The following is a 26,390-nucleotide window of genomic DNA, read 5'->3' as shown; positions in this document are numbered from 1 at the left end:
GTTTTTGCAAAAAAAAACTCTCAAATGTTGTAGTTTAATCGGGAATCATATTTAATTGGATCTGTAATTATTATACATATTATACCAATACGTGGATGTTATGATATTATCATAAATAATAAGGTAAACAGTAGGACGAATCACGTTTAAACTGATTCCGTTGTCGATGCAGTCTGGAACATGTTATATATGGTCTGGCGAGAACGTTCGTTGCGCGGAAATTGACTGATTGGGTGAACTGACGCTCGTTCACGTGTGCAACAGAGTTGATTGGAAGCAGGCGTGGAACTAGCAAATTCCACTGACGTGCGCACCGTTTTATAAATCCGAATGTTGGTGACGGAAATGTTCTTGCTTTGCAAAGGTGCGTAGGTACGCAAAGCGTAGGTAAGCAACGCTTTATAAATGAGGCCCCAGACCTCAACCCAATCGAACACTTGTGGGATCAGCTTGGGTGTGCTGTACGTGCCAGAGTGACCAACGCAACCATGTCGGCTGACTTGCGGCAAATCCTGGTTGAGGAATGGGATGCCGTCCCACAGCTGTGTGTGACCAGGCTGGTGACCAGCATGAGGAGGAGGTGCCAAGCTGTTGTGACTGCGTATGGATCTTCCACACGTTACTGAGGTCCCTGACAGTGTAAAATGAATAAAGTGTAAAAATGGCCAATATGTGTTGTTTTTTCCTTATTACTGTGGGAGAGTGCAATCATCCAATCCACCAAGCAACTCAAAACGAGAGTGAATACCAACAGAAGAATATAGGGGATTTTGGCAAATATGTTTGGGCCACTACCCACATGTTTAGCTGTGTTGTTCATTCAATGAATGCATGATCCCTACAAGTTGTACCTCGTTGTACAGGTGACTAATCAGGCTTTCCAACAATATAAAATAACCAATTGGTATTATTAAAGGGGAGGATTAATCAACCAAAATAATGTTTCTGAACTTTTTTTGAGGGGTTTATATATGTTAAGGTACATGTGGGAATACGGTACATGTGGGAAAACTAGGGTTAGGGCTAGGGTGCTACGGTTAGGGTTAGGATTAGGGGTAGGGTTAGACATGCTAGCATGTACCAAGTCGACGTAGCACCTAACCCTAACCCTAGTTTTCCCACATGTACCGTATTCCCACATGCACCGTAACATATATACATATAGTACATATAAATATTAAAGTACAATTCAATACATGTTATTTTCTCATGTAAAATAAGGGCTGCATTTAAATGTAAAGATACATAGAGCTTTTGAAAAATGTGCATCTTAAAATAAAGTGCTTAATTTTTGAAAAATAAATAAAAAAACGAAATATAAAGTGTAGCTTCAGTTTCCCTTTCTCTTCTGTTTTGCTAGCATGTCCTGGGTTAATATTTCGGTTTCCCTTGTGGCTGATGATGCTGACGTAGGTATCTGTAGGTACATAGGTGTACAGATAAAGGCTGTAAACCCCTTATGCATCACTGTGTGCTATACTCTCTGGTTAACTGGTCATCTCTCTCTATCCGCCGAACCCTTCACTGGTATATTTTCATTTACAAATCCCAAGGACCTTGCGCACGGCAGCCCTAGCCCTCGTTTATTCAACTAGTGAATACTGCGCCCCAGTATGGTGTCGCAGTGCCCACACTGCAATTAAGTTGACCCTCCCTTTTGCCCATTACTGACCCCTCCCTGTCCCTAGCTCTTTAGCTGTCTAGTCTTAGGTTTTGTAGTTTTACTTTAGTTTTAGATTATCTTAGACTGTTTTAGACTAGTTTTAGACTATGTAGTTTTAGTTTAGTTTTAGACTATATTGACAGAAAGTTTAGATTATCTTAGACTGTTTTAGACTAGTTTTAGTTTTAGACTATGTAGTTTTAGTTTAGTTTTAGACTATGTAGTTTTAGTTTAGTTTTAGACAATGTAGGCCAGGTTTTGTATTGTATTTGGTTGTGGTGGATGTTGTTGTATGCCTGTGAACAGGTCACACTTGAAAATGAGCCCTTGGGGCTCAATGTGTTTTTTACCTGTATAAATAAAGGTTAAATTAAAAAATAGGTACATCGGTATCTGCTTGATCTTTTCACAAAACTCTTATTTTTGTTTCCCCTCAAGGAAGGTTTCAGCTACCACTCATGCACTCCTTGACCGTCAGTAAATGTGTTTTATGTTGACGCAAAACGCAAGCAACTTTAAGGGAACATTCATTAGCACGTTGTTGAGTAGTGAATGGATGTGTTTGAATTCTGGTGGATCGATCATATTGGGCTCTGTATCGTGTATTTTCTCTGTCCTCGGTTCAGATTTGAGTGTGTATGTTTCTGCTCAAAAGATGGGTTTAGTCTCGTAACGCTTTACATTGCCGCTTTTAATAATCGCCATGGTCTCCAAACATATCAGACATACAGGGTTTGAAATGAACTGCCCGTGAGAAGAATGAACATGTGAGAGTCTGTCCATTCTTCATTAAAAGGACAAAACAGAGATAATTGTATTCGGTAAACCTGACAAAAGATCGAAAGTCAGTGCAAAACTTGATTCTCTCTCTAAACTAAAAAACAGGTCAGAAATCTTAGTGTAATTCTAGACTCTAAACTTCAACAGCCACATGAACTCGATAACTAAATCAGCCTACTATCACCTGAAAAACATAACAAGAATGAGAGGTTTCATGTCCAAATAAGATCTTGAAAAAAAAAACTCATCCATGCATTTGTTTCGAGTAGACTTGATTATTGTAATGGTCTACTAACAGGCCTATCTAAAGGGGCTGTTCGTAAGCTGCAGCTCATCCAAAACGCAACTGCTAGGGTCCTAACAAAAATGAATACGTTTGAACACATTACACCAGGGGTGCCCAATACGTCGATCGCGATCGACCGGTCGATCGCAGCAAAGGTAGTATGGGTAGATCGCATGGCATTGAACAAAACAAAAAAAAAAGTTTGCCTATCATCCATCCTCACTATGGCTTTTGCCACTTGATTGACGTACAGGTAAGCCAGTCTGAGATCTGATCTTTTCACCTAACACACGGTTCACCACGCATTCGCAGTCAACAGCGCCAACTACAAAATACCGACTAATTAACTAGTTAGCCTTCCAATTTCTACTATTTACTGCAACGATAGCTTCTTATCGCGTCAGTCACGTTCTTGTTACACAAGAAGTCATTCAAAGACGGCGAAATTGTGAAAAAAGCGTTTCTCGAGGCTGCAGATTGCCTTTTCGATAACAGATCCACAATGGCTGATGACACCTTGCAAGCCTGCCTACACCTTGCAACCAGCTCCTAGAGCCCTGACTACTAGTGAGAGAGAGAGAGAGAGAGAGAGAGAGAGAGAGAGAGAGAGAGAGAGAGAGAGAGAGAGAGAGAGAGAGAGAGAGAGAGAGAGAGAGAGAGAGAGAGAGAGAGAGAGAGAGAGAGAGGGTTTGTGCTATGGCTCCCTATGCAGACTGGCAAGTGTGTGTGTGTGTGTGTGTGTGTGTGTGTGTGTGTGTGTGTCTGTGTCTGTGTCTGTGTGTGTGTGTGTGTGTGTGTGAGTGAGTGAGTGAGTGAGTGAGTGAGAATAGCAAAGAGGGAGGGTTTGTGATGGTCTTCTCCTGTGTGGCTGTGTGACAGAGAGAGAGAGAAAGTGTATTGTGAGTTTACTATGCAGGCTGGGAACTGTGTGTGTTTGTGTGCGTGTTTGCGTGTACGTTTGCGATGTTTAAACTAGACTGGTAGATCTTGGCAGACTGGCTACTTGAAAAGTAGATCTTGGTTCAAAAAAGTGTGGGCACCCCTGCATTACACCAATCCTGAGATCCCTACACTGGCTACCAGTCTCTCACAGAAAATGGTCTTGGACCAAAAGACATATCAGATGTCCTCCCACCCTATATTCATATCAGATCTCCTCCCTCCATATATTCATATCAGATGTCCTCCCTCCCTATATTCATATCAGATCTCCTCACACCCTGTATTCATATCAGATGTCCTCCCACCCTATATTCATATCAGATGTCCTCCCACCCTATATTCATATCAGATGTCCTCCCACCCTGTATTCATATCAGATCTCCTCCCTATATTCATATCAGATCTCCTCCCTCCCTATATTCATATCAGATCTCCTCCCTCCCTATATTCATATCAGATCTCCTCCCTCCCTATATTCATATCAGATCTCCTCCCACCCTATATTCCCTAAGGCCCCTAAGGTCAGCTGCTGTATGCTCCTGGAACAAACTCCCTGAAGAAATCAAACAGGCACAAACCCTAAACATATTTAAATCTAAGCTGAAAACCTTCATGTTTTGCAGCAGTTATGATTAAACATTTCTATCAATGTCTTTTATCCATGAACTATTGTCTTATTAAATGTTTTATCTATTTACCTCTTATATTTGCTTTTATTCAGTTGTTTTTATTTTCTTGCTATGCTCCTCTTGCTGTATTTTTAAATAATGGAAGTAAAGCACTTTGAATTGCCCCTGTTGTATGAAATGTGCCATACAAATAAACTTGCCTTGCCACTGGCAGCATTGATTTTACAGCAGTGCAATGACCCTCACCACTATACAACAAAGACTTACCATCCGTGTCTTCAATCTCCACTTCTACTTCGACCTCTTGTTTCACCATCACTCCCTCCTCCCTCATTTCTTCTCCTCCATCTTCTTCTTCTTTCACCATCACACCCTTCTGCATTACAGCTGCACCTCCATCCTCTTCTTTCACCATCACTCTCTTCTCCTCCACTTCTTCTTTCACCATCACACCATTCTCCTCTACATCTTCTTCCTCTAGCTTCACTGTCACCATCTCTGGACCCCACTGTGTGATTTTCAGGGCTGGAGAACCACAGCCAGATCCGGGGGACTCTGTGGACTCTGGTTCATACATGGTTACATGAGCTGAAGAGGACCTGCATCTAGAAACAGTGGAGGCAAAACAGTGCAGAGTCAATTACAAATGACAGTTCACTGAAAGCCCATCTAGACTGACAGGACATGTCCTGCAAATGCAATAATCTATGGATTACTGATTGCATTTCTTTGTAATTAAAGGGTCTGGAAAATAGATATTAAACGGTTCCAATTGTATTTTGTGTCCAAGAAAAAATGACAATAATCTTCTAGTTAGGCTCAACTTCCTGGTCAGACAGAGGGCGGTATGGGCGTGGACTTTGCACGCTTGACTGGCAGCTCCCTTTCAAGCAAGCTTGCTGCGTTATCATACATGACATTCATCTATTAGATGTGCTTATAGTTCTGCCCTTTAATTACCAACTGTTTAGCTGCTGCTGAAATGTACTGAGCTAATACAATGACTTGGCTAAGATTATAGTTATGCACCTGGCAGTATAATTCATCATATCAATTCAATGACCACCATTAGCATACTGTACACCTGGCACCCTATGGTGAATTATTGAACCAGGGTTCGACAGTAACGCTTGCCCGGAGCAAGTAAAACATTCACCAGATTTGTTTGTGCAAGCCCGACAACGCTGCTGGATCCTGGATATTTTTACCTGTGTGCAGGAAAAGTGTTTCCTCTATATGCATTTATTCGTGGCGGGCCGCCACCAAAGAATTTCCTCCGCCACCAAATGATTCAGACAGTCCACTTTGATTCAGGCTGCGCAGAAAGGCAGCGAGTTATTATGACCGGAGAACAGAAAAAAAGCAGATTGAAGCTAGATTTAGGCCGCTTCCAGACCAACATTTCGTTACGATTTAGTGGTAGTTATTTACAATATGTTACAATGTTGCAATTAACCTCGTCATTTGTGTTCGCACTGCAATCGAGACTCTCAACAGGCACGCAGCGCGAGGCGACGCGCTTTCAAAACAGTTTTGTGATTGGTCCGAATTTTTGCACTAAGAGAGACTGCAAAACATGAGGGTTTCAAACACTCATTACCGAAGGAACTACGGAAGAAATACCGGGGGTGCAAAGCTGGAGCGAAGCTAAAAGCTAAATCGAGGAGGCGGTGGAGATACAAGCCGTTTCTACCATCAATCGTAATGGGAAATGTTAACTCCTTACCCAACAAATGTGACGAGTTGGAGGCACTCGTGATGCATCATTCAGTGTATCGGGAGACGGGAGTGCAGCCTGATGTGCTTCTCTGAGAGCTGGCTAAATGACAACATCGCCGAGTCATGTGTGGAGATCGAACTATTCATAGCAATATGCGCGGGGCAAAAATAATCTATTGCTTCTAAAATCACCACGAACAGGACGGCGGAGGTACGGGTAAGCAGGGCTCATGTTGGTGTCCTCAAAGGTAAGAGTTGGTTTTCTTTAACTCAACTGATGCATTACCTTGCTGTTGTTGTTTACCGAATGCTCCATCTGACTGTCACACTGTGATTTTACTTGTGTAAACAGTTAATGAGTAACGTTAGCCGGTTCTGTGCGTGTACTCTCACGTAGGCCTACTTCGTATTGATCTTTCTGTGTGTGTGTGTGTGTCATGCGCGTTCTGAATGTTCCGCTGCAGCTGTAGGATATGTTGGTATTTGATCACCTTCTATATAAAATCACCTGCTCGGCTTTAATGACTTAACCGCTATTTAAGAAATTATAATTGTTGCCACCCTCGATACTAGTTTTTGGTGAAACCACGTCTTTGTTTTGAGCGCCAGTGCGCGTTTTATGCGCGTGCGCGCGGAAGATAACCGCTCCGCCACTAATGTGAAAAATCCTGGAGGAAACACTGAGGAAGAACAAAAGACGGTGCAGGCGCCAGACCAGACTAGATGATCGTGGAGTAAAGATATTATTATTATGCCGTCTGTTGTTTTTCCTGCACACAGTTAAAAATATCCAGGATCCAGCAGCGTCATCGGGCTCGCGCAAACAAACCCGGCAAATGTTTTACTTGCTCCGGACAAGCGTTACTGTCGAATTGATTGATTGAATTGATTGAAAACTTTATTAGAAGGTTTGCAGAAGTAGGTACATGAAAGTACATATTACATACAAGGTCAAACTAAAAGGATAAAACCCCAAGAAAGCCACTGGCTTATTTCAATTGGGGTCCTTGATCATCCCTGATCCTTGAACCCTGTGAACACAATAGGCTACTTGTGGACAGGATTCACAGCATGTGTGTGACTTACTGATCAGTTGTACCACAATGGTGTTGTCCTCCTTTTCTAATTCGCTGCCGTATTTTCACAATATCCTCCATGTTTAGTTTCTTCCCACACTGGACGTAGCACTGGCGCATGTCGTCATGACCAGAACAAGCAGAAGCATCCATCATTGCCCAGATGGGGAGTTCACAGTGCAGGGAATCCTACGAATGAAGATGATCAAAATATTAAAACAAGAAAGAAGAAATGTAATCAAAACATTTTTTATTTTTTTACCAGAAGTGGAAAACAGTAGCCAAGCTATATGTAGGTCCGTATATATATATGCATTTTGGACACTGACAGAATTGTTGTTATTTTAGCTGTTTACCAAAACATATTCAAGTTGCAGTTATAGAATGCATATGGCCTTAAAGTGCAGACTAAATACCCTCTTTAATTTGAGGGTATTCCTATCCAGATTGGAGGAAGGGTCTAGGAATTACAGCTCTTTAATATGTGGCCCCCTCTTTTTCAAGGGAAAAACAAAAGTTTAGCTTTTTCTGTGTTGACAACACAGCAAATAGGCTGATCATGCCATGGTTTTCAAATACCATTTACAGGCCACAGGATAAGAGTGCAGACGAAATGAAAATAGCTATTGAAAGGTAAGAGATTTGTGGTTTTGAAGTCACGGTTCAGTACCTTTTCAGTACTGTGCCGTGGGATTTTTTTCAAGGTAAGAAATGTGCCGTGGCACAAAAAAGGTTGAAAAACACTGGACCATTGTATCTAGCAGCTCTCTGCTTCATTCATCAATCACTCCAACTCCTACCGTCAGGTCGGCGCCTCCGTTGTTGTTCAAGCTAGTGTCGATTTCCCAGTCTTTGTGTAATAAGTGAACATGTTGTAATGTTTGCCCTCTAGCACAGTTATAAACGTAATGACTCGTGTTGTCTTCAGTCTCAGCACCGTGTGCGTTTATTGATCCGCCATTTTAGTTCCACATCCCGTTCGTTGGGCTTCTTCTTCTTCTTCTCCTCAGTTTGAAGGTTTGCGACCAACTTAAGGCGCATTACCGCCACCTAGCGGACTGTGTATGGACCTGTTCGTTGGTCTCACGGGAATAGCTGACGTCTCTCCGAACCTAAGGCATCATATTTGTATTTTGTTTGTGTATCATATTTGTATTAAAAAAAAATGTAAAGCACTTTGAATTGCCCCTGTTGTATGAAAAATGCTATACAAATAAACTTTAGACGTCATAAAGACGTCAGTTATTCTCGCGAGACCAGGAAACGGGATGTGGAACTAAAATGGCGGATCAGTAAACGCACACAGTGCTGAGACTGAAGACAACACGAGTCATTTATTAAGTTTATAACTGTGCTAGAGGGCAAACATTACAACATGTTCACTTATTACACAAAGACTGGGAAAGCGACACTAGCTTGAACAACAACGGAGGCGCCGACCTGACGGTAGGAGTTGGAGTGATTGATAAAATGCTGGTGGAAAGCGTCACTTATTCTGTTTGTATCCATATGATGTTAGACTTGGATAAAAGTTGATGACGTTGACAGGGAGAGGAACTATTTATTGTGATTTAACTGCTTTCCAATATGTAGTTGGATCACCGCCAGAATCAGAGATGGTGTTTAAATAGTAACTTGATTTAGACTTTATAATCATGGCAGTACATCTATTTCTGAGCTGAAGGATAGTCTATCAGTACATCTGGCTTCAGGACAAGCGTGGTTTCTGTCCTGAATTAATTCAGAGAGCTCAGTAAAGTAGCATGGGTTTCTACCTTTTAACTGGAGACAGCTTACCGGAATACACTAAGAGGGAAAAGTGCAGCTCAGCATCAGGAATATAGGAAACACTGGGTAGATCTCACAGATACTAGGGTTGGGCGATTTGACGGTTGTACCGTAAACCCCGGCTTTTGAAAATAGCAACGGTTTTTGTCAATACCACTATAAAACTGTCATAAATCGTTTGATATAAAATAAACGCCTTAATAAAAACGGCCATGCATTTTACACACATTGTTCTCATTACCGTAATTCCTAAACAAAATGTGCTATCAAAACAATTCCCACGGTTCCATGTAGGGCAATTCAAAGCACGAAGCGTAGGGTATTTTCCTTTTGGTCTCTTGAAAAAGAGGGGGCTACATATTAAAGAGCTGTAATTTCTACACCCTTCCTCCAATTTGGATATTAATACCCTCAAATTAAAGAGGTATTTGAGTCTGCACTTAAGGCCATATTCATTCTATAACTGTAAGTTTTGAAATCTGTATGTTTTACTAAACAGCTTAAATAACAACAATTCTGACAGAGTCCAATATATGGACCTAACTGTAGCTTGGCTACTGTTTTCCACTTCTGATGATTACAAATTACATTTCTTCACTCTTGTTTTAATATTTTGCTCATCTTCATTCGTAGGATTCCCTGCACTGCGAACTCCCCATCTGGGCAATGATGGAAGCTTCTGCTTATTCAGTGTCAGAGAGCCAGAGGACACACCTTGGGTCCCCTGATGCAGAGACAGAAGGACAGAACCACCGGAAGGACAATCTTATTAGGCTCCAGCCACCACCACTACCACCACCTCCCACCCACAGTAGGAACCATCACTCTCCCAACATTAAAGAAGAGTACGACACACCGTGGGATATGTTTTTACGGCACTACATCAAAAACCAAAAGGCCAAAGATGAGATGCTCAGCACAAATGCCTCAGGGCAAGATGCACATGCTCTTAAAGAGAGGCATCGACTCTCTGAAGCACAGAATGACATGGATAGTGACAGTAATGACATGGATAGTGACAGTAATGACATGGATAGTGACAGTAACGCCAGTTCAGCGGTCAAGACTAGAGGTCAAGAGGTCGAAGAGCGCTATCGTGATGACGACATGCGCCAGTGCTACGTCCAGTGTGGGAAGAAACTAAACATGGAGGATATTGTGAAAATACGGCAGCGAATTAGAAAAGGAGGACAACACCATTGTGGAACAACTGATCAGTAAGTCATACACATGCTGTGAATCCTGTCCACAAGTAGCCTATTGTGTTCGATAATTCACCATAGGGTGCCAGGTGTACAGTATGCTAATGGTGGTCATTGAATTGATATGATGAATTATACTGCCAGGTGCATAACTATAATCTTAGCCAAGTCATTGTATTAGCTCAGTATTTACACATTTCAGCAGCAGCTAAACAGTTGGTAATTAAAGGGCAGTCAAGCGTGCAAAGTCCACGCCCACACAGCCCTCTGTCTGACCAGGAAGTTGAGCCTAACTAGAAGTTTATTGTAATTTTTTCTTGGACACAAAATACAATTGGAACCATTTAATGTCTACTTTCCAGACCCTTTAATTACAAAGAAATGCAATCAGTAATTTATTATTGCATTTTTAGTCTAGATGGGCTTTAATTTAACTGGTTGGCTGTCAATTGACCCTGCACTGTTTGTGCCTCCACTGTTTCTAGATGCAGGTCCTCTTCAGCTCATGTAACCATGTATGAACCAGAGTCCACAGAGTCCCCCGGATCTGGCTGTGGTTCTCCAGCCCTGAAAATCACACAGTGGGGTCCAGCGATGGTGGCAGTGAAGCTGGAGGAAGAAGATGTAGAGGAGAATGGTGTGATGGTGAAAGAAGAAGTGGAGGAGAAGAGAGTGATGGTGAAAGAAGAGGAAGGAGGTGCAGCTGTAATGCAGAAGGGTGTGATGGTGAAAGAAGAAGATGGAGGAGAAGAAATGAGGGAGGAGGGAGTGATGGTGAAACAAGAGGTCGAAGTAGAAGTGGAGATTGAAGACACGGATGGTAAGTCTTTGTTGTATAGTGGTGAGGGTCATTGCACTGCTGTAAAATCAATGCTGCCAGTGGCAAGGCAAGTTTATTTGTATGGCACATTTCATACAACAGGGGCAATTCAAAGTGCTTTACATACATTATTTAAAAATACAGCAAGAGGAGCATAGCAAGAAAATATAAACGACTGAATAAAAGCAAATATAAGTGGTAAATTGATAAAACAATTTAATAAGACAATAGTTCATGGATAAAAGACATTGATAGAAGTGTTTAATCATAACTGCTGCAACATGAAGGTTTTCAGCTTAGATTTAAATATTTTTAGGGTTTGCGCCTGTTTGATTTCTTCAGGGAGTTTGTTCCAGGAGCATGCAGCAGCTGACCTTAGGGGCCTTAGGGAATATAGGGTGGGAGGACATCTGATATGAATATAGGGAGGGAGGAGATCTGATATGAATATAGGGAGGGAGGAGAACTGATATTAATATAGGGTGGGAGGAGATCTGATATGAATATAGGGTGGGAGGAGATCTGATATGAATATAGGGTGGGAGGACATCTGATATGAATACAGGGTGGGAGGAGATCTGATATGAATATAGGGAGGAGATCTGATATGAATATAGGGAGGGAGGAGATCTGATATGAATATAGGGTGGGAGGACATCTGATATGAATATAGGGTGGGAGGACATCTGATATGAAAATAGGGAGGGAAGAGATCTGATATGAATATAGGGTGGGAGGACATCTGATATGAATATAGGGTGGGAGGAGATCTGATATGAATACAGGGTGGGAGGACATCTGATATGAATATAGGGAGGGAGGAGATCTGATATGAATATAGGGTGGGAGGACATCTGATATGAATATAGGGTGGGAGGAGATCTGATATGAATATAGGGTGGGAGGAGATCTGATATGAATATAGGGTGGGAGGATATCTGATATGAATATAGGGTGGGAGGAGATCTGATATGAATATAGGGAGTAGGGCTGGGCAAACGATCAACATTTCTTTTTCGATAATCGCAAGAATTAACTTTTTTTTCATTAAAAAGGTTTTTTTTCCCTTGGGGAAAAAACTTTATTTATGTTGCTATTGTAAGTACGGTAAGTAAGTAATTCATTCACATTCAAACTAGACACTACAGTCAGATAACAATCCTCTTAAACAAGGCAGTGAGTAGCTTAAATTGTTTAACTTAAAAACACATTTTACGTTATAAATAAAAATATAGAAAATAAGTAACTCACCATAGGAGCAGTAAAAAAACAGTTACTCACAAATAGGAGGATGACTGAAAACGTTAGTGTCCTTAAGAGCGTCCAGCTTAACTTAAATGTAAACTCCAGCGAGAGACTGTAGGCAGCAGGCCTACTGGTTCTTGTTCAGAAAGATGATCATGTTAACATGTTCAGGGGTGAGAGACGAACGCAATCTGGTGACACGTGGACAAACTAATTTCCATTATTATTATTTAAAAAAAAAAATATATATATTAACGATTATCGAGCAAAATATTTTGTGATCGACCAAGATCCTTATCGATCAATTATCGATCATTGATGCCCACCCCTAATAGGGAGGGAGGAGATCTGATATGAATATAGGGTGAGGAGATCTGATATGAATATAGGGAGGGAGGAGATCTGATATGAATATAGGGAGGGAGGAGATCTGATATGAATATAGGGAGGAGATCTGATATGAATATAGGGTGGGAGGAGATCTGATATGAATATAGGGAGGGAGGAGATCTGATATGAATATAGGGAGGAGATCTGATATGAATATAGGTTGGGAGGAGATCTGAAATGTATTTTGGTCCCAGACCATTTTCTGTGAGAGACTGGTAGCCAGTGTAGGGATCTCAGGATTGGTGTAATGTGTTCAAACGTATTCATTTTTGTTAGGACCCTAGCAGTTGCGTTTTGGATGAGCTGCAGCTTACGAACAGCCCCTTTAGATAGGCCTGTTAGTAGACCATTACAATAATCAAGTCTACTCGAAACAAATGCATGGATGAGTTTTTTTTTTTTCAAGGTCTTATTTGGACATGAAACCTCTCATTCTTGTTATGTTTTTCAGGTGATAGTAGGCTGATTTAGTTATCGAGTTCATGTGGCTGTTGAGTCTAGAATTACTGTATTTTCCGCACTATAAGGCGCACCGGATTATAAGGCGCACCTTCAATGAATGGCCTATTTTAGAACTGTTTTCATATATAGGGCGCACCGGATTATAAGGCGCATAGAATAGAAGATACTGCAGTCAAACGTTTGACTGGGGTTGCGTTACGCCCAAGCTCCACCTACTGCGTTGCGTCACCTCGCCATCGGCTTTGCGTCAACTTCCCGTTGTCCATGCTCCACCTGAGCGTTGCGTCACCGTCAACGTTCTACCTGCTCCACTGTCATTGTCAAAATATATATTTTTCCACCTCAAGTATCAGCCGTTCGTCATCCATTTTTGCAACAAGCGTCAAGGACCTGTGGTGATTCACAGCTGACTCGCGTGAATAGCAATTCGCAATAGCTGCGACCACGAGCTATAGAGTAGTTGGCTACAAGCATTTTCAATCTGGTATTATCTCTATTAGTGGATTAACCGCTGTGGTGATTTAACAGCTGATAAAAATACATCAAGTAGACTACAAACAGAGCAAAACAAGAAAACAACACCAGAAAACAACCAATAGGCTATACAATTATAACCAACAACCAATATGTGACAGCTCCTGGTGAAATGTGCAACGTCATTTTTCAGTTTTTACATGTGCTTAAACTACAGATTGTAATCTTTCAAATGATGTGTCATACATTGAAATCGGAGAAAGATTGAACACAACAGGCGTATTTGAATGTTGGTGCACCTCAAACACTGAATGGGAGAAAAGTGACTAAACACAGCCACAGCTACGAACGCCGCTAGCGGCTAACAAAACACATCGCTACGAAGATCCAAACTGTATTTTAATAACATCACAACATACTGGGAGAACATCGACATGCTAAAAACACATAACTACACATAACAAGATGAACACACAGTTCTTGCTTTTGAACACGAGCTAAAACGAAAGTATGTTTACAAGTCAACCCTCCCTTACCGGTAGCCTATGGCAAACAAGAATAATGAATCCAATACACAAATTATAAGTGTTTAGTGATCGTTAAACTGTTGTTTATTATATCGAGTCGGTACTTTAAAACTTCAAGTTGAAAGCACCAAGAAGGACCGCCTCGAAATTCATCGATGTTCATGTCCCGTGCTAGCGCTGTTGCCTTCATTCGAATAGTGACTGTAGAGACGCTTCTACTTGCTGCTCTCTGTTCAACAACCCACTGTTCGAGTTTGTCCTCTAACTGTGGCCATCTCACTTTGTTCCCTCAGAAACTCTGTTTAGTCTTCTTTACTTGGCGCAGGTCATCTTCTTGCTTCCTCCACTTCCGTACCATTGATTCATTAATGTTGAATTCTCTCGCTGCTTCTCTATTCCCATATTCTACTGCGTGACTGACAGCCTTGAGCTTGAACTCTGCGTCGTAAGCGTGTCTCTAGAAAGGTGCCATAGTACCGGTTACAACGGTAGCCGTAATGCTGCAAGCGGTGCGGCTTTGTAGTTTACCAGTCATACTGAAACATTTTATTATTATTAAATAGTTTTTATTGGTTTTTCATACTGAAACATTTTGACAGAGCGCCTTGAGCGCCGTGTACAACCAGTATGGATCAACCAATTAACCAATTGATCCATATATAAGGCGCTCCGGATTATAAGGCGCACTGTCGTTTTTTGAGAAAATTAAAGGCTTTTAAGTGCGCCTTATAGTGCGGAAAATACGGTACACTAAGATTTCTGACCTGTTTTTTAGTTTAGAGAGAGAATCAAGTTTTGCACTGACTTTCGATCTTTTGTCAGGTGCACCGAATACAATTATCTCTGTTTTGTCCTATTGAAGCGATGTAAACACTGCTATTTGAGACAAACAAAACACACATATTCCTACACTAGTAGCAATAGCAGTGTTTCCATCTCATGGCTCTGAGGTAGATACCATGTCTACATCTCATGGCTCTATGGTAGATACCATGTCTACATCTCATGGCTCTATGGTAGATACCATGTTTACATCTCATGGCTCTATGGTAGATACCATGTTTACATCTCATGGCTCTATGGTAGATACCATGTTTCCATCTCATGGCTCTATGGTAGATACCATGTTTACATCTCCTAGCTCTATGGTAGATACCATGTTTACATCTCATGGCTCTATGGTAGATACCATGTCTACATCTCATGGCTCTATGGTAGATACCATGTCTACATCTCATGGCTCTATGGTAGATACCATGTCTACATCTCATGGCTCTATGGTAGATACCATGTCTACATCTCATGGCTCTATGGTAGATACCATGTTTACATTTCATGGCTCTATGGTAGATACCATGTTTCCATCTCATGGCTCTATGGTAGATACCATGTCTACATCTCCTGGCTCTATGGTAGATACCATGTTTACATCTCATGGCTCTATGGTAGATACCATGTTTCCATCTCATGGCTCTATGGTAGATACCATGTCTACATCTCATGGCTCTGTGGTAGATACCATGTTTACATCTCATGGCTCTATGGTAGATACCATGTTTACATCTCATGGCTCTATGGTAGATACCATGTTTACATCTCATGGCTCTATGGTAAATACCATGTTTACATCTCATGGCTCTATGGTAGATACCATGTCTACATCTCATGGCTCTATGGTAGATCACATGTCTACATCTCATGGCTCTATGGTAGATACCATGTTTGCATCTCATGGCTCTATGGTAGATACCATGTTGACATCTCCTAGCTCTATGGTAGACAGTGTTTCCCCTAGGTTTGCTGCCTTGGGGGGGTGGCATGGACCGTGGCATGGACCCCCCCCCCCCCCCCCGGGGGGTAAGACCCTGCGACATACCAGCGTCATGTCCAGGGGGTGTACTAACTTGTACATTAAGTCGCGTCACGCTACGGAAACAGACCTATGGGCCGTTAGGCTCGAGAACCCTCGGTTCTCAAGGCTACTTACTTATGTGGTCTTGACTACCTGTCAACTTTCTCACCTGGTTCTTGCTCGCTCTCTCTCTCTGGTGCACCATCCTGCTCTCTCTCCTTCTCTCCCTCTCTATCCTCCTCTCTCCCTCTTTTACTGTCAACCAAAAGGCAAACATAACAACCAGAGTATTTATAATCTAATAAGAGGTATAAATTGATCCATATCAATTCATAACATAATTGTAATTGAATATTGGATTGCTGTGGGCAATGCAGTCAGATAATGTCATTTTGACTTTACTCTCTCACCTGAAAAAAAATCGTACGTCCAACTATAAAAAAACAGACATTTCCAATGCTTCAATCCACTGTCCATGTACTGTAAATATGCCAATATGGTATTACCATGAAGCCCAATTCTAGCAGAATAAGAAAGATAGTATATCTACTTTAAGTAAAATAATAAAGTGCATCCAGTTAGCTCTTTAGCTGGCATGTGTGCAGCAGAGTAGCTCATCTAATCACCTCTGAGTAAGCTAGTTAGCTTGCTAGTTCTTTGACACTATTTTACATACCATGGAACTATAATCAGACACTTTCTAGTCACAATAATAACGACCAATTTGAACCAACTTGCTCTGTTAGAACACTCAGCAATTATATTTGCTAACGTTTCAACTTGCTTACTTTCCATCTGCAGACATCTCACCCTGCAAAAACTCTCGCGTCGCGCGCACACTCGTGCACAATCTTGTGTGGAGATAGGTTTGGCTATGCGAGACTACTGCCGGACTAACGTTACCAACGAGCCCATGGGCTTGCCACTCGCCAGATTCGGGTTGGTTGCATTTAAAAAAAAAAAAAGCTGATATTTTAGCCTACTTGTCAGATGTTTGGTGTCTACGTCCGTAATAATTCCTCTTTCTTGGGTGGGCGGAGGGTTCCGTAATGGTAGGGGAAACACTGGTAGATACCATGTTTACATCTCATGGCTCTATGGTAGATACCATGTTTACATCTCATGGCTCTATGGTAGATACCATGTTTACATCTCATGGCTCTATGGTAGATACCATGTTTACATCTCATGGCTCTATGGTAGATCACATGTCTACATCTCATGGCTCTATGGTAGATCACATGTCTACATCTCATGGCTCTATGGTAGATACCATGTCTACATCTCATGGCTCTATGGTAGATACCATGTTTACATCTCATGGCTCTATGGTAGATACCATGTTTACATCTCATGGCTCTATGGTAGATACCATGTTTACATCTCATGGCTCTATGGTAGATCACATGTCTACATCTCATGGCTCTATGGTAGATACCATGTTTACATCTCATGACTCTATGGTAGATACCATGTTTACATCTCATGGCTCTATGGTAGATACCATGTTTACATCTCATGGCTCTATGGTAGATACCATGTTTACATCTCATGGCTCTATGGTAGATACCATGCTGAAAGGAGAAAGGCTATTAACTCTTTGACTGCCAGCCATGTTCAGAGCGGAGAGCTCCACACTGCCAGACTTTTGGGGCATTTTCGCTGAACTTTGAAGACCCACCAAATATTGACTTTTCTGACTACATAAACATTGAACATATCTACTAAAACTTTAGACTCTCTTCTTTCATCAGAAAAATAAAGTTTGTTTCTAGCCTCTTTGAGTGTTTAGAAATCGGCCGTAGAACATAGGGTGGTTTCAGCAAAAACACCTGATTTTGACCAATAAACAGAGAAAACGAGCTTTTTCTGCAGAACTTCTTTTTTTTTTTTTTTTTTGCTGCACTTTTTCTGTATCATCCGACTCTGAACTGTTTGAAGAGTCGCGCGATGGCCGCGATGCTCCGCAATGCTCCGCGCCGCGTTTGGCACATACCCTGATCCGTTTCGCCATTACTACAACCCACTAGGGCTGCCACAAACGATTATTTTCATAGTCGACTAGTCACCGATTATTTTAACGATTAGTCGACTAATCGGATCATAAATTACAGCTTATCGCACAATTACTCAATCGCTCTTATTTAGCTATCATCTTCTACATCAGCTTCTAAATTTAGCTTGAAGTTGTTAGTTGTTGTTGTAGGCATGTGCTAACTAAAAATAAAGACAATTAAAATGATTGTTCACTCAAAAATAGATATTTTAATGAACTTTGCAGATTTATTTCTGGCATCACTTGCATGTAATGTAATGTAAAGAGTAGTAGAGGGTGCAATAAATACTTGTACAGAGTACAAAAGTTTTGCTTTGCTTCACTCATCTCATAGTAGAACGCGCCTTCTTAGCACTGTAACGTTAAGACAAAATTTTTAGCTATTTGATAAGTATCGCTTTGATGACAACGTAAAATAATGTAAGAAGGCTTTTAACGTAACGATATCGTTAGCCAATAACAAGCTAACTAGCTTACCGAGACGAGCCATCGTCTTCCTCGTCATCTGCCACAACGTGCTTCCTTTTTAGATGCTCGCGCATCATAGACATGCTGCCATGAGCGAGTTCAGCTTTGCAAATTTTACATTTTACATTCTTTTTTTCAACGTTGTGGTTGAAATGCTCCCACACTTTAGAGGTACGAGGACAGGAAGACATTTCTCTGTTTGTTTTTCCGGGGAAGTCACGTGTGCCCCGGATGACCGACACTGCGCATGTACATCAAAGACACTGGGAGACGCTAGCCAGTGGCAGCTTCAGGGAAGAAAAACGAATGCTTATCGAATGAAATGAATGGTCTTTATTGTCATTGATATAGTACAGGTACCAAACAACGAAATTTGGGAGGGGGGGCTCCCCTGGTGCTAGGCAAAAAAAAAAAAACGCTTATTTCAGCTCCAAAAAAACATGCGACTACGGCGATTACCAAATATGTCAGCGACGATTTTGGTAGTCGACGTCGTCGTGACTAGTCGACTAATCGTGGCAGCCTTACAACCCACAGCAAGCCACTTCCTTCTCCAGGCTTTTATCGAACTACTGCCCCCATCTGGGACCGAAATACATTACACCCAAGTCTGAAATTCACTCGCTAGGTGTAGAACATGTCAATAACGCGATCCCCGCGAAAAAAAATACAAATTCTATAAGACGCCAATTGGCGTCTTTGGCAGTCAACGTTACTATTCTATAAGACGCCAATTGGCGTCTTTGGTAGTCAATGAGTTAAGAGACGTCAAAACGTAAAGTTGAAGTGAAACAGCGATGGGATCTAACGCTGGCAGGCAGTGATTCTCAGGTTTTGATTTGAGTAAAAACATTTCATTGGTTGCTGTTTTCCGAGAGTCTGAGACAGCTATAATAGTCCAAAATGCGCGCATCGCTCTAATTCAAGCGTCGGTATTAGCATCATTTTTATGTTCTGCAATATTGTTATGTTAGCCTCATTTAAGTATTCAGAGGGTTTAGAGAACGAATGGCACATAGAGAGTTTTTATAAATGGAACCGTGTACTCCATCACCTCATCAACGCAATCTAGACATTATAATGTTCCAGACCTTTGCTTGAGGACATTTTCTCTAACTGGACCTTGTTGAATTTTTGCTGAATACCCCTGCTATAGTCGTTCGGTGACAGGGCTATGTATGTCATCTGGATAGTTATGGTAGGCAATTTTGTTCTTTTTTATGATGTGTCCCAATGGAAGCATCTAGAGATTGAATAGGAGGGGGGATTGACCCTTTGGGAACCCCACGTGTCATTTTAATTTGGTCGGACACAAAGTTGCCAATGGAGACATAATACCTACTGTCCTGTAGGTAGAATCTAAACCAGTCTAGTAGTACTAAAACTGAGATTTTTCTGGAGTCAGTGTTCACACGAATGTCATTAAGGACCTTCATTTGGGTTTGAGTGGTTTGGGGAGTTGGGGGCAGGGAGTGAGGGTGGGGGGAGAGAACAGGGGGCTGCACCGTCGCTTTAGTGGCTCAACAAGTTGGCTAACGATCTGTCTTGCCCTGGCGACTGAAGATCGCAGTTCAGCCAGCTGTGATGAGTTTGGAGGGCCCTTTACTGTAGGCTGTCGAGGCTGACGAGACGCGGTTGAAACGCCTCCTAGGATTACGGTGCTAGTTGTCCCTCTTCCATTCCGTTTCAAAGCCTTCTAAATCATCCGAATCAGTTATAACATTGTCATAATAATAACTTTTATTTGTATAGCGCTTTTCCTGCAAACGTTGCAGCTCATCATCAATATCACTCCCTTCAGAATTAACTTCAGAAACTCCTCCGCTGTTGCCAAGATATTGTGTGCAAAAAAAAATTTCTGCACGTGTGTAGATACTCCCACGTGTATATGTTGATGCATTCCATTGGCCAAGAGACCAGAAGAATGTGGAAAAAATACACATACTACAAAATGACGTATCCGCTTTCCTGGCTTGAAAGGTAGAACAACGCAACAGTGCCCCCGGTTTACATGGGTTAACCATTGTGTTACTCCCCCAATCCACTTGGTCATACAATTTGACCCTTTGACCCTTGTATTATGTTGGGACAAACTCACACGTATATGACGTACAGGCATGTTTATATTATTGTATGTTATTACACCTTTTCTTTAACAATATATTTGAGAAACCAGAGAGACACCATCATGTTTTGCAGTATAAACTATAGTTCTATCTATTTAAAATAATATTCTTCTTTTTGACAACTTTGCTCAATGTTTTGCACAAAATGTGTTTGTAACCCTGTATATGTTCATATTCTTACAGATGAGCGGAGCTCCAACACAGGTTCAGACAGCGAGCCCAGCTCCACCACATCAGGAAACCATAAACAACACAGACACTCAGGAGAGAAAACACACCACTGCTCCCAGTGTGGCAAGAGTTTCAGTGTGGCAGGATCCCTAAAGACACACCAGAGAATACACACAGGAGAGAAGCCATTCTGTTGCTCCCAGTGTGGGCAGAGTTTCAGTGAGGCAGGAGACCTAAAGAGACACCAGAGAACACACACAGGAGAGAAGCCATTCTGCTGCTCCCTGTGTGGGAAGAGTTTCAGTGTGGCAGGAAACCTAAAGAGACACCAGAGAATACACACAGGAGAGAAGCCATTCTGCTGCTCCCTGTGTGGGCAGAGTTTCAGTGTGGCAGGAAACCTAAAGACACACCAGAGAATACACACAGGAGAGAAGCCATTCTGCTGCTCCCTGTGTGGGCAGAGTTTCAGTGAGGCAGAACACTTAAAGAGACACCAGAGAATACACACAGGAGAGAAGCCATTCTGCTGCTCCCTGTGTGGGAAGAGTTTCAGTGAGGCAGGAGACCTAAAGAGACACCAGAGAACACACACAGGAGAGAAGCCATTCTGCTGCTCCCAGTGTGGGAAGAGTTTCAGTCAGGCAGGAAACCTAAAGAAACACCAGAGAATACACACAGGAGAGAAGCCATTCTGCTGCTCCCAGTGTGGGCAGAGTTTCAGTCAGGCAGAACACCTAAAGACACACCAGAGAATACACACAGGAGAGAAGCCATTCTGCTGCTCCCAGTGTGGGCAGAGTTTCAATGAGGCAGGATCCCTAAAGAGTCACCAGAGAATACACACAGGAGAGAAGCCATTCTGCTGCTCCCAGTGTGGGAAGAGTTTCAGTCAGACAGGACACTTAAAGAGACATCAGAGAACACATACACTAGTTAACACGACTGCTCCCAGTGTGGGAAGAGTTTCAGTCAGGCAGGACACTTAAAGAGACATCAGAGAACACATACACTAGTTAACACGACTGCTCCCAGTGTGGGAGGTGTTTAAAGGAGACAGGAGCCCTAAAGAAGAAGGCTGGCTGCACCATCATATACTGTATGGATATTTACTTGTTGATCAGATCAGGGAGAAGGTTGTGTCACAACATGAGCCTTTTCTTGATTCTTTTCTCTCAATTTTTCCCATCCTCTCCTCCTACCCTCCCTTCCTCTCCCTCCTTCCTCCCCCCTCCTCTCTTCCCTTCCCCTCCTCCCTTCCTCTCCCCCCTTCCTCTCATCTCCTCCCTTCCTCTCCCTCCTCCCTTCCTCTCTTCCTCTCCTCCCTTCCTCTTCACTTCCCCTCCTCCATTCCTCTCCCCCTTCCTCTCCTCCCTTCCTCTCTTCCCTTCCTCTCCTCCCTTCCTCTCTTCCCTTCCTCTCCCCCCTTCCTCTCCTCCCTTCCTCCCTTCTTCTCTTCACTTCCTCTCCCCCTTCCTCCCCTCCTCCTCTCCTCCCCTCCTCTCCCTCCTGGAGAGTGAAGGAGGAATCGAGGTCGTAGGAGTTGAGATGTCCTTGTCCCCTCCTGCGTCATGTGGTCACCGCCCCTTCCACCCAGATGTGGCCTTGGTGTTTAGAAGCCGAGTGTGACTGAATACTGGTATGTTGATGTTTGCAATAAATCCTAACGTTTCAGCTGGAAGACTGAGATGTCTTGTTCCATTGCTTATTTTAATTTATTAGTTAATAGTTTCATGGACAGCTTTTAAAAAAACATATTTAGCTGCTTGGCAGGCGAACTAATACAAATAATCAACACTTCCCTTTCATCAGGAATCTTCCCTGAAGCCCTGAAAACTGCAGTTATCAAGCCTCTACTAAAACAGAACGGCCTAGACCCATTTGTACTGAACAACTACAGACCCATATCAAACCTTCCCTGTACAGGAAAAATTATTGAAATGGTTGCCCACCAACAAAGCAGTTATTTCTAAATTATCTCTTCAATGACTTTCAATCAGGCTTTCGCAGCCCCCCCTCCACTATTGTGAAACAGTTTAAAAATATATAAATAAATATGCATTATACTGGCAAATATACAAATCTAACATACAGCTTCTTAATATTTCCTTATTTTTATTCATTCAAACATGAATTTGTCATTTGTATTTTACAATATTCATACATTATAATATTATAACAGTTCTATCTTTTAGTACTCTTTTTCTTAATTATTATTCATTTAATTTCACTGAATTACTTTTGAATACTTCAATATTTCTTTCTTTTTGATTTGAAAACTGTGATATCCTGTGTTAGACTACCTGTAGTACCACCCCACGCCAGTAGGGTACCACCATAAGTGTTTGGCTTGAGTTACCTGTTGAATAGCTTGGGTACCAGATTAGGCTAGCAAGTGACCAGAGTATCACGTTGTTACATTACCGTCCTTGAATAAATGGTTAACTTGAATCCTGGATCCCATTATTCCTAAATTAGGCTACCACAAAAACCCCAGCTCTAATACTATCATTCTAAAAGATTCAAAAGATCATGAAAAACGTGATCTGCCAACAGAAACATCATCAAACATGTTGAAATCTGTGTGATTATCATGAAAGCGAAGCTTCAGTTTTTCTTTCTAGAAATTAGTTTGTCTTGGTAACAGTGGAGTCTGGTACTTTGTACAATAAAATGCTGAGAATTATTCAGTTAACTGTGTCTGCTTGTTATTTCATGTCCCTCTCTGACATTGATTGAAGTTCGATGCTGTAGAGCGCCATCTACTGGTGACAGTGTTGAACGTGTCTGCATGTGGCTGCTGTGATTAAATAAATGTTTAAAATGTTTATCGGAGGAGAGAGGATGTGATGTCACCATGCCCTGAGCACTTCCTGTGCCCCCCTGAGACCACGCCCACCACTTCCTGATCATCTGTTGATGTTACCTCGATGGCGTTACCATGGAGATGTAATCTGTCAGAATATATGGACATTTATCCACAAACTGACTCTAATCAAAGTATGGCTGCTTGCCTCTACCATGGAGAGGCTTCTATCATGCATGTCTGTGTTTTGATGTTTTCTGTTTCTAAACAAGAAAGATTATTTTCAACAAAAAGATATGGACAGATGTTTCTGCACATGACTATTATAACCCTGATAACCTGATGTATCAATAACCGGATGTATCATTAACCTGATGTATTGAATGTGTGTTTGTTATTTCATGTCCCTCTCTGACACTGATTGAAGTTCGTTGCTGTAGAGCGCCATCTACTGGTGAACGTGTTGAACGTGTCTGCATGTGGCTGCTGGAATACGTTCATCAGACGTCATTAAATAAATGTGACACCAGCTGGTCAAAGGATGTACCAATTGCCCAAGTCATGTTTCTGTTGTTTACAGATTGTAAGCTTTCAAATGATGTGTCATACATTGAAATCGGAAAAGAGGGTCGAGGGGGGGGGTTATGATTAACCATAACCAGGTAATAATAACACACTTTCATAGTTAAGGATTAACCCATCTATCGTCTTCTGACTTCCAGTCAGTCACCCCTGTCAGTCAACCCTGTGTGAGACAGACATGAAAACCCTGTGTGAGACAGACATGAAAACCCTGTGTGAGACAGACATGGAAAACCCTGTGTGAGACAGACATGAAAACCCTGTCTGAGACAGACATGAAAACCCTGTGTGAGACAGACATGAAAACCCTGTGTGAGACAGACATGAAAACCCTGTGTGAGACAGACATGAACACCCTGTGTGAGACAGACATGAAAACCCTGTGTGAGACAGACATGAAAACCCTGTGTGAGACAGACATGAAAACCCTGTGTGAGACAGACATGAAAACCCTGTGTGAGACAGACATGAAAACCCTGTGTGACACAGGTTATGGGGGCATGCTCCACGGGGAAGAATATCAACTTTAAAATCTGGATTTACAGTCAATTTTAGCATGAGAATAGCTCTACCACCCTGTACAGACCTCGCCATCCCCTCTACCCCCCTGTACAGACCTCTTCATCCCCTCTACCCCCCTGTACAGACCTCTTCATCCCCTCTACCCACCTCTACAGACCTGTTCATCCCCTCTACCCACCTCTACAGACCTCTCCATCCCCTCTACCCACCTCTACATACCTCTCCATCCCCTCTACCCCCCTGTACAGACATCTTCATCCCCTCTACCCCCTGTACAGACCTCTCCATCCCCTCTACCCCCTGTACAGACCTCTCCATCCCCTCTACCCCCTGTACAGACCTCTCCATCCCCTCTACCCCCTGTACAGACCTCTCCATCCCATCTACCCCCTGTACAGACCTCTTCATCCCCTCTACCCTCCTCTACAGACCTCTTCATCCCCTCTACCCTCCTCTACAGACCTCTTCATCCCCTCTACCCCCCTGTACAGACCTCTTCATCCCCTCTACCCCCCCTGTACAGACCTCTTCATCACCTCTACCCCCCTGTACAGACCTCTTCATCACCTCTACCCCCCCTGTACAGACCTCTTCATCACCTCTACCCCCCTGTACAGACCTCTTCATCACCTCTACCCCCCCAGTTTTCTCTACAATTTCTACAATTTTCTCTCTACAGTTTCTACACGTCAACGTGTACCGAAACACTTGTTTCCAACGTGGTCCTACGTTTCTCCTACACCAAGACACATACAAAGAGCATAGAAACATACAAAGAGCATAGAAACATACAAAGAGCATAGAAGATACAATCAGAATACAGTCTGCCATTCCTTCTCCCAGCATCGATTTGGTTTTCCTATCATGACTGAAGGACAGATGATTCACTTACTTACACAAGTTTGACTTCGGTAATAGGTCCAGTTGCAATATCAAGTTGGGAACAAAAGATGCCTCCTTCTAATCCATTTGTTCAATTTGTTTACAAAGTCCGGTAGTGGAAAGCAGAACAACGCATTTGTTACTTCACATCCCGCTAGCCATGTTTTCTTCTCATACCAACCCCTCGTAAATCCTCGGTTATACGATTTTCCCATTTTCCCTGCCTTATAAACTTGCTTTATAATTAAATTTGGTCTGGGTGGTCCTAATTCCTTTACTGTTAATTTCTCCTGGTTGCTACGACGGCTGAACGGTGTTTCTTTTAAAGATTCAACCGAGTTGTTCAGAACATTACTAGCCATGGTGAAGCAGGTGAACGAACGTGACGCCAGCCGTATGACATGACGTAAGCACGTACGATTCTTTGTGCATGTCCCAAAACCCCATAGACAAATAACCGAATGGCCTGAAGTTACCAAAATAGATTTTACATGCAAGTCTACGAGAACAGCCTAGTGCAATTTCGAGTAGACTGAAAGTTGCCCTGAAAGGGGCGGGACTTGAAGCTGATTGGAACATACTCCACAGAACACTAGCTGATTGGACTATGATATACTCCACAGAACACTAGCTGATTGGACTATGATATTCAGAAGCAACACTGTCTAGAAGTCATAGAAAAAAAATCTCTCTCTTCTCCCTTTGGTGGGGCATTGTCCAATTGCCCCTAATGAACCAGCCTCCCCTGGTGAGACAGACATGAAAACCCTGTGTGAGACAGACATGAAAACCCTGTGTGAGACAGACATGAAAACCCTGTGTGAGACAGACATGAAAACCCTGTGTGATACAGACATGAAAACCCTGTGTGAGACAGACATGAAAACCCTGTGTGAGACAGACATGAAAACCCTGTGTGAGA

The 26,390-nt window shown here is 42.3% G+C and overlaps 1 protein-coding gene across 1 annotated transcript; it reads left to right on the top strand.

The window, feature by feature from the left end:
* Positions 1-10,727: 10,727 nt before the first annotated feature.
* LOC308152675 (uncharacterized protein) lies at positions 10,728-23,596 on the top strand (the record flags this gene model as incomplete). The annotated part of the gene is made up of 4 exons (XM_080525715.1): positions 10,728-10,905; positions 20,689-20,927; positions 21,084-21,147; positions 23,565-23,596. The coding sequence occupies 4 exons, from the start codon at positions 10,728-10,730 to the stop codon at positions 23,594-23,596; spliced, it is 513 nt and encodes a 170-aa protein (XP_080381841.1).
* Positions 23,597-26,390: the final 2,794 nt, after the last annotated feature.

The sequence above is a fragment of the Nansenia antarctica genome (genome assembly GCF_963989245.1).
Source record: "Nansenia antarctica genome assembly, chromosome: 1".
NCBI lineage: Eukaryota > Metazoa > Chordata > Actinopteri > Argentiniformes > Microstomatidae > Nansenia > Nansenia antarctica.
Note: the sequence above shows the minus strand (reverse complement) of the source record. Positions and strands in the feature narration are given on the sequence as shown.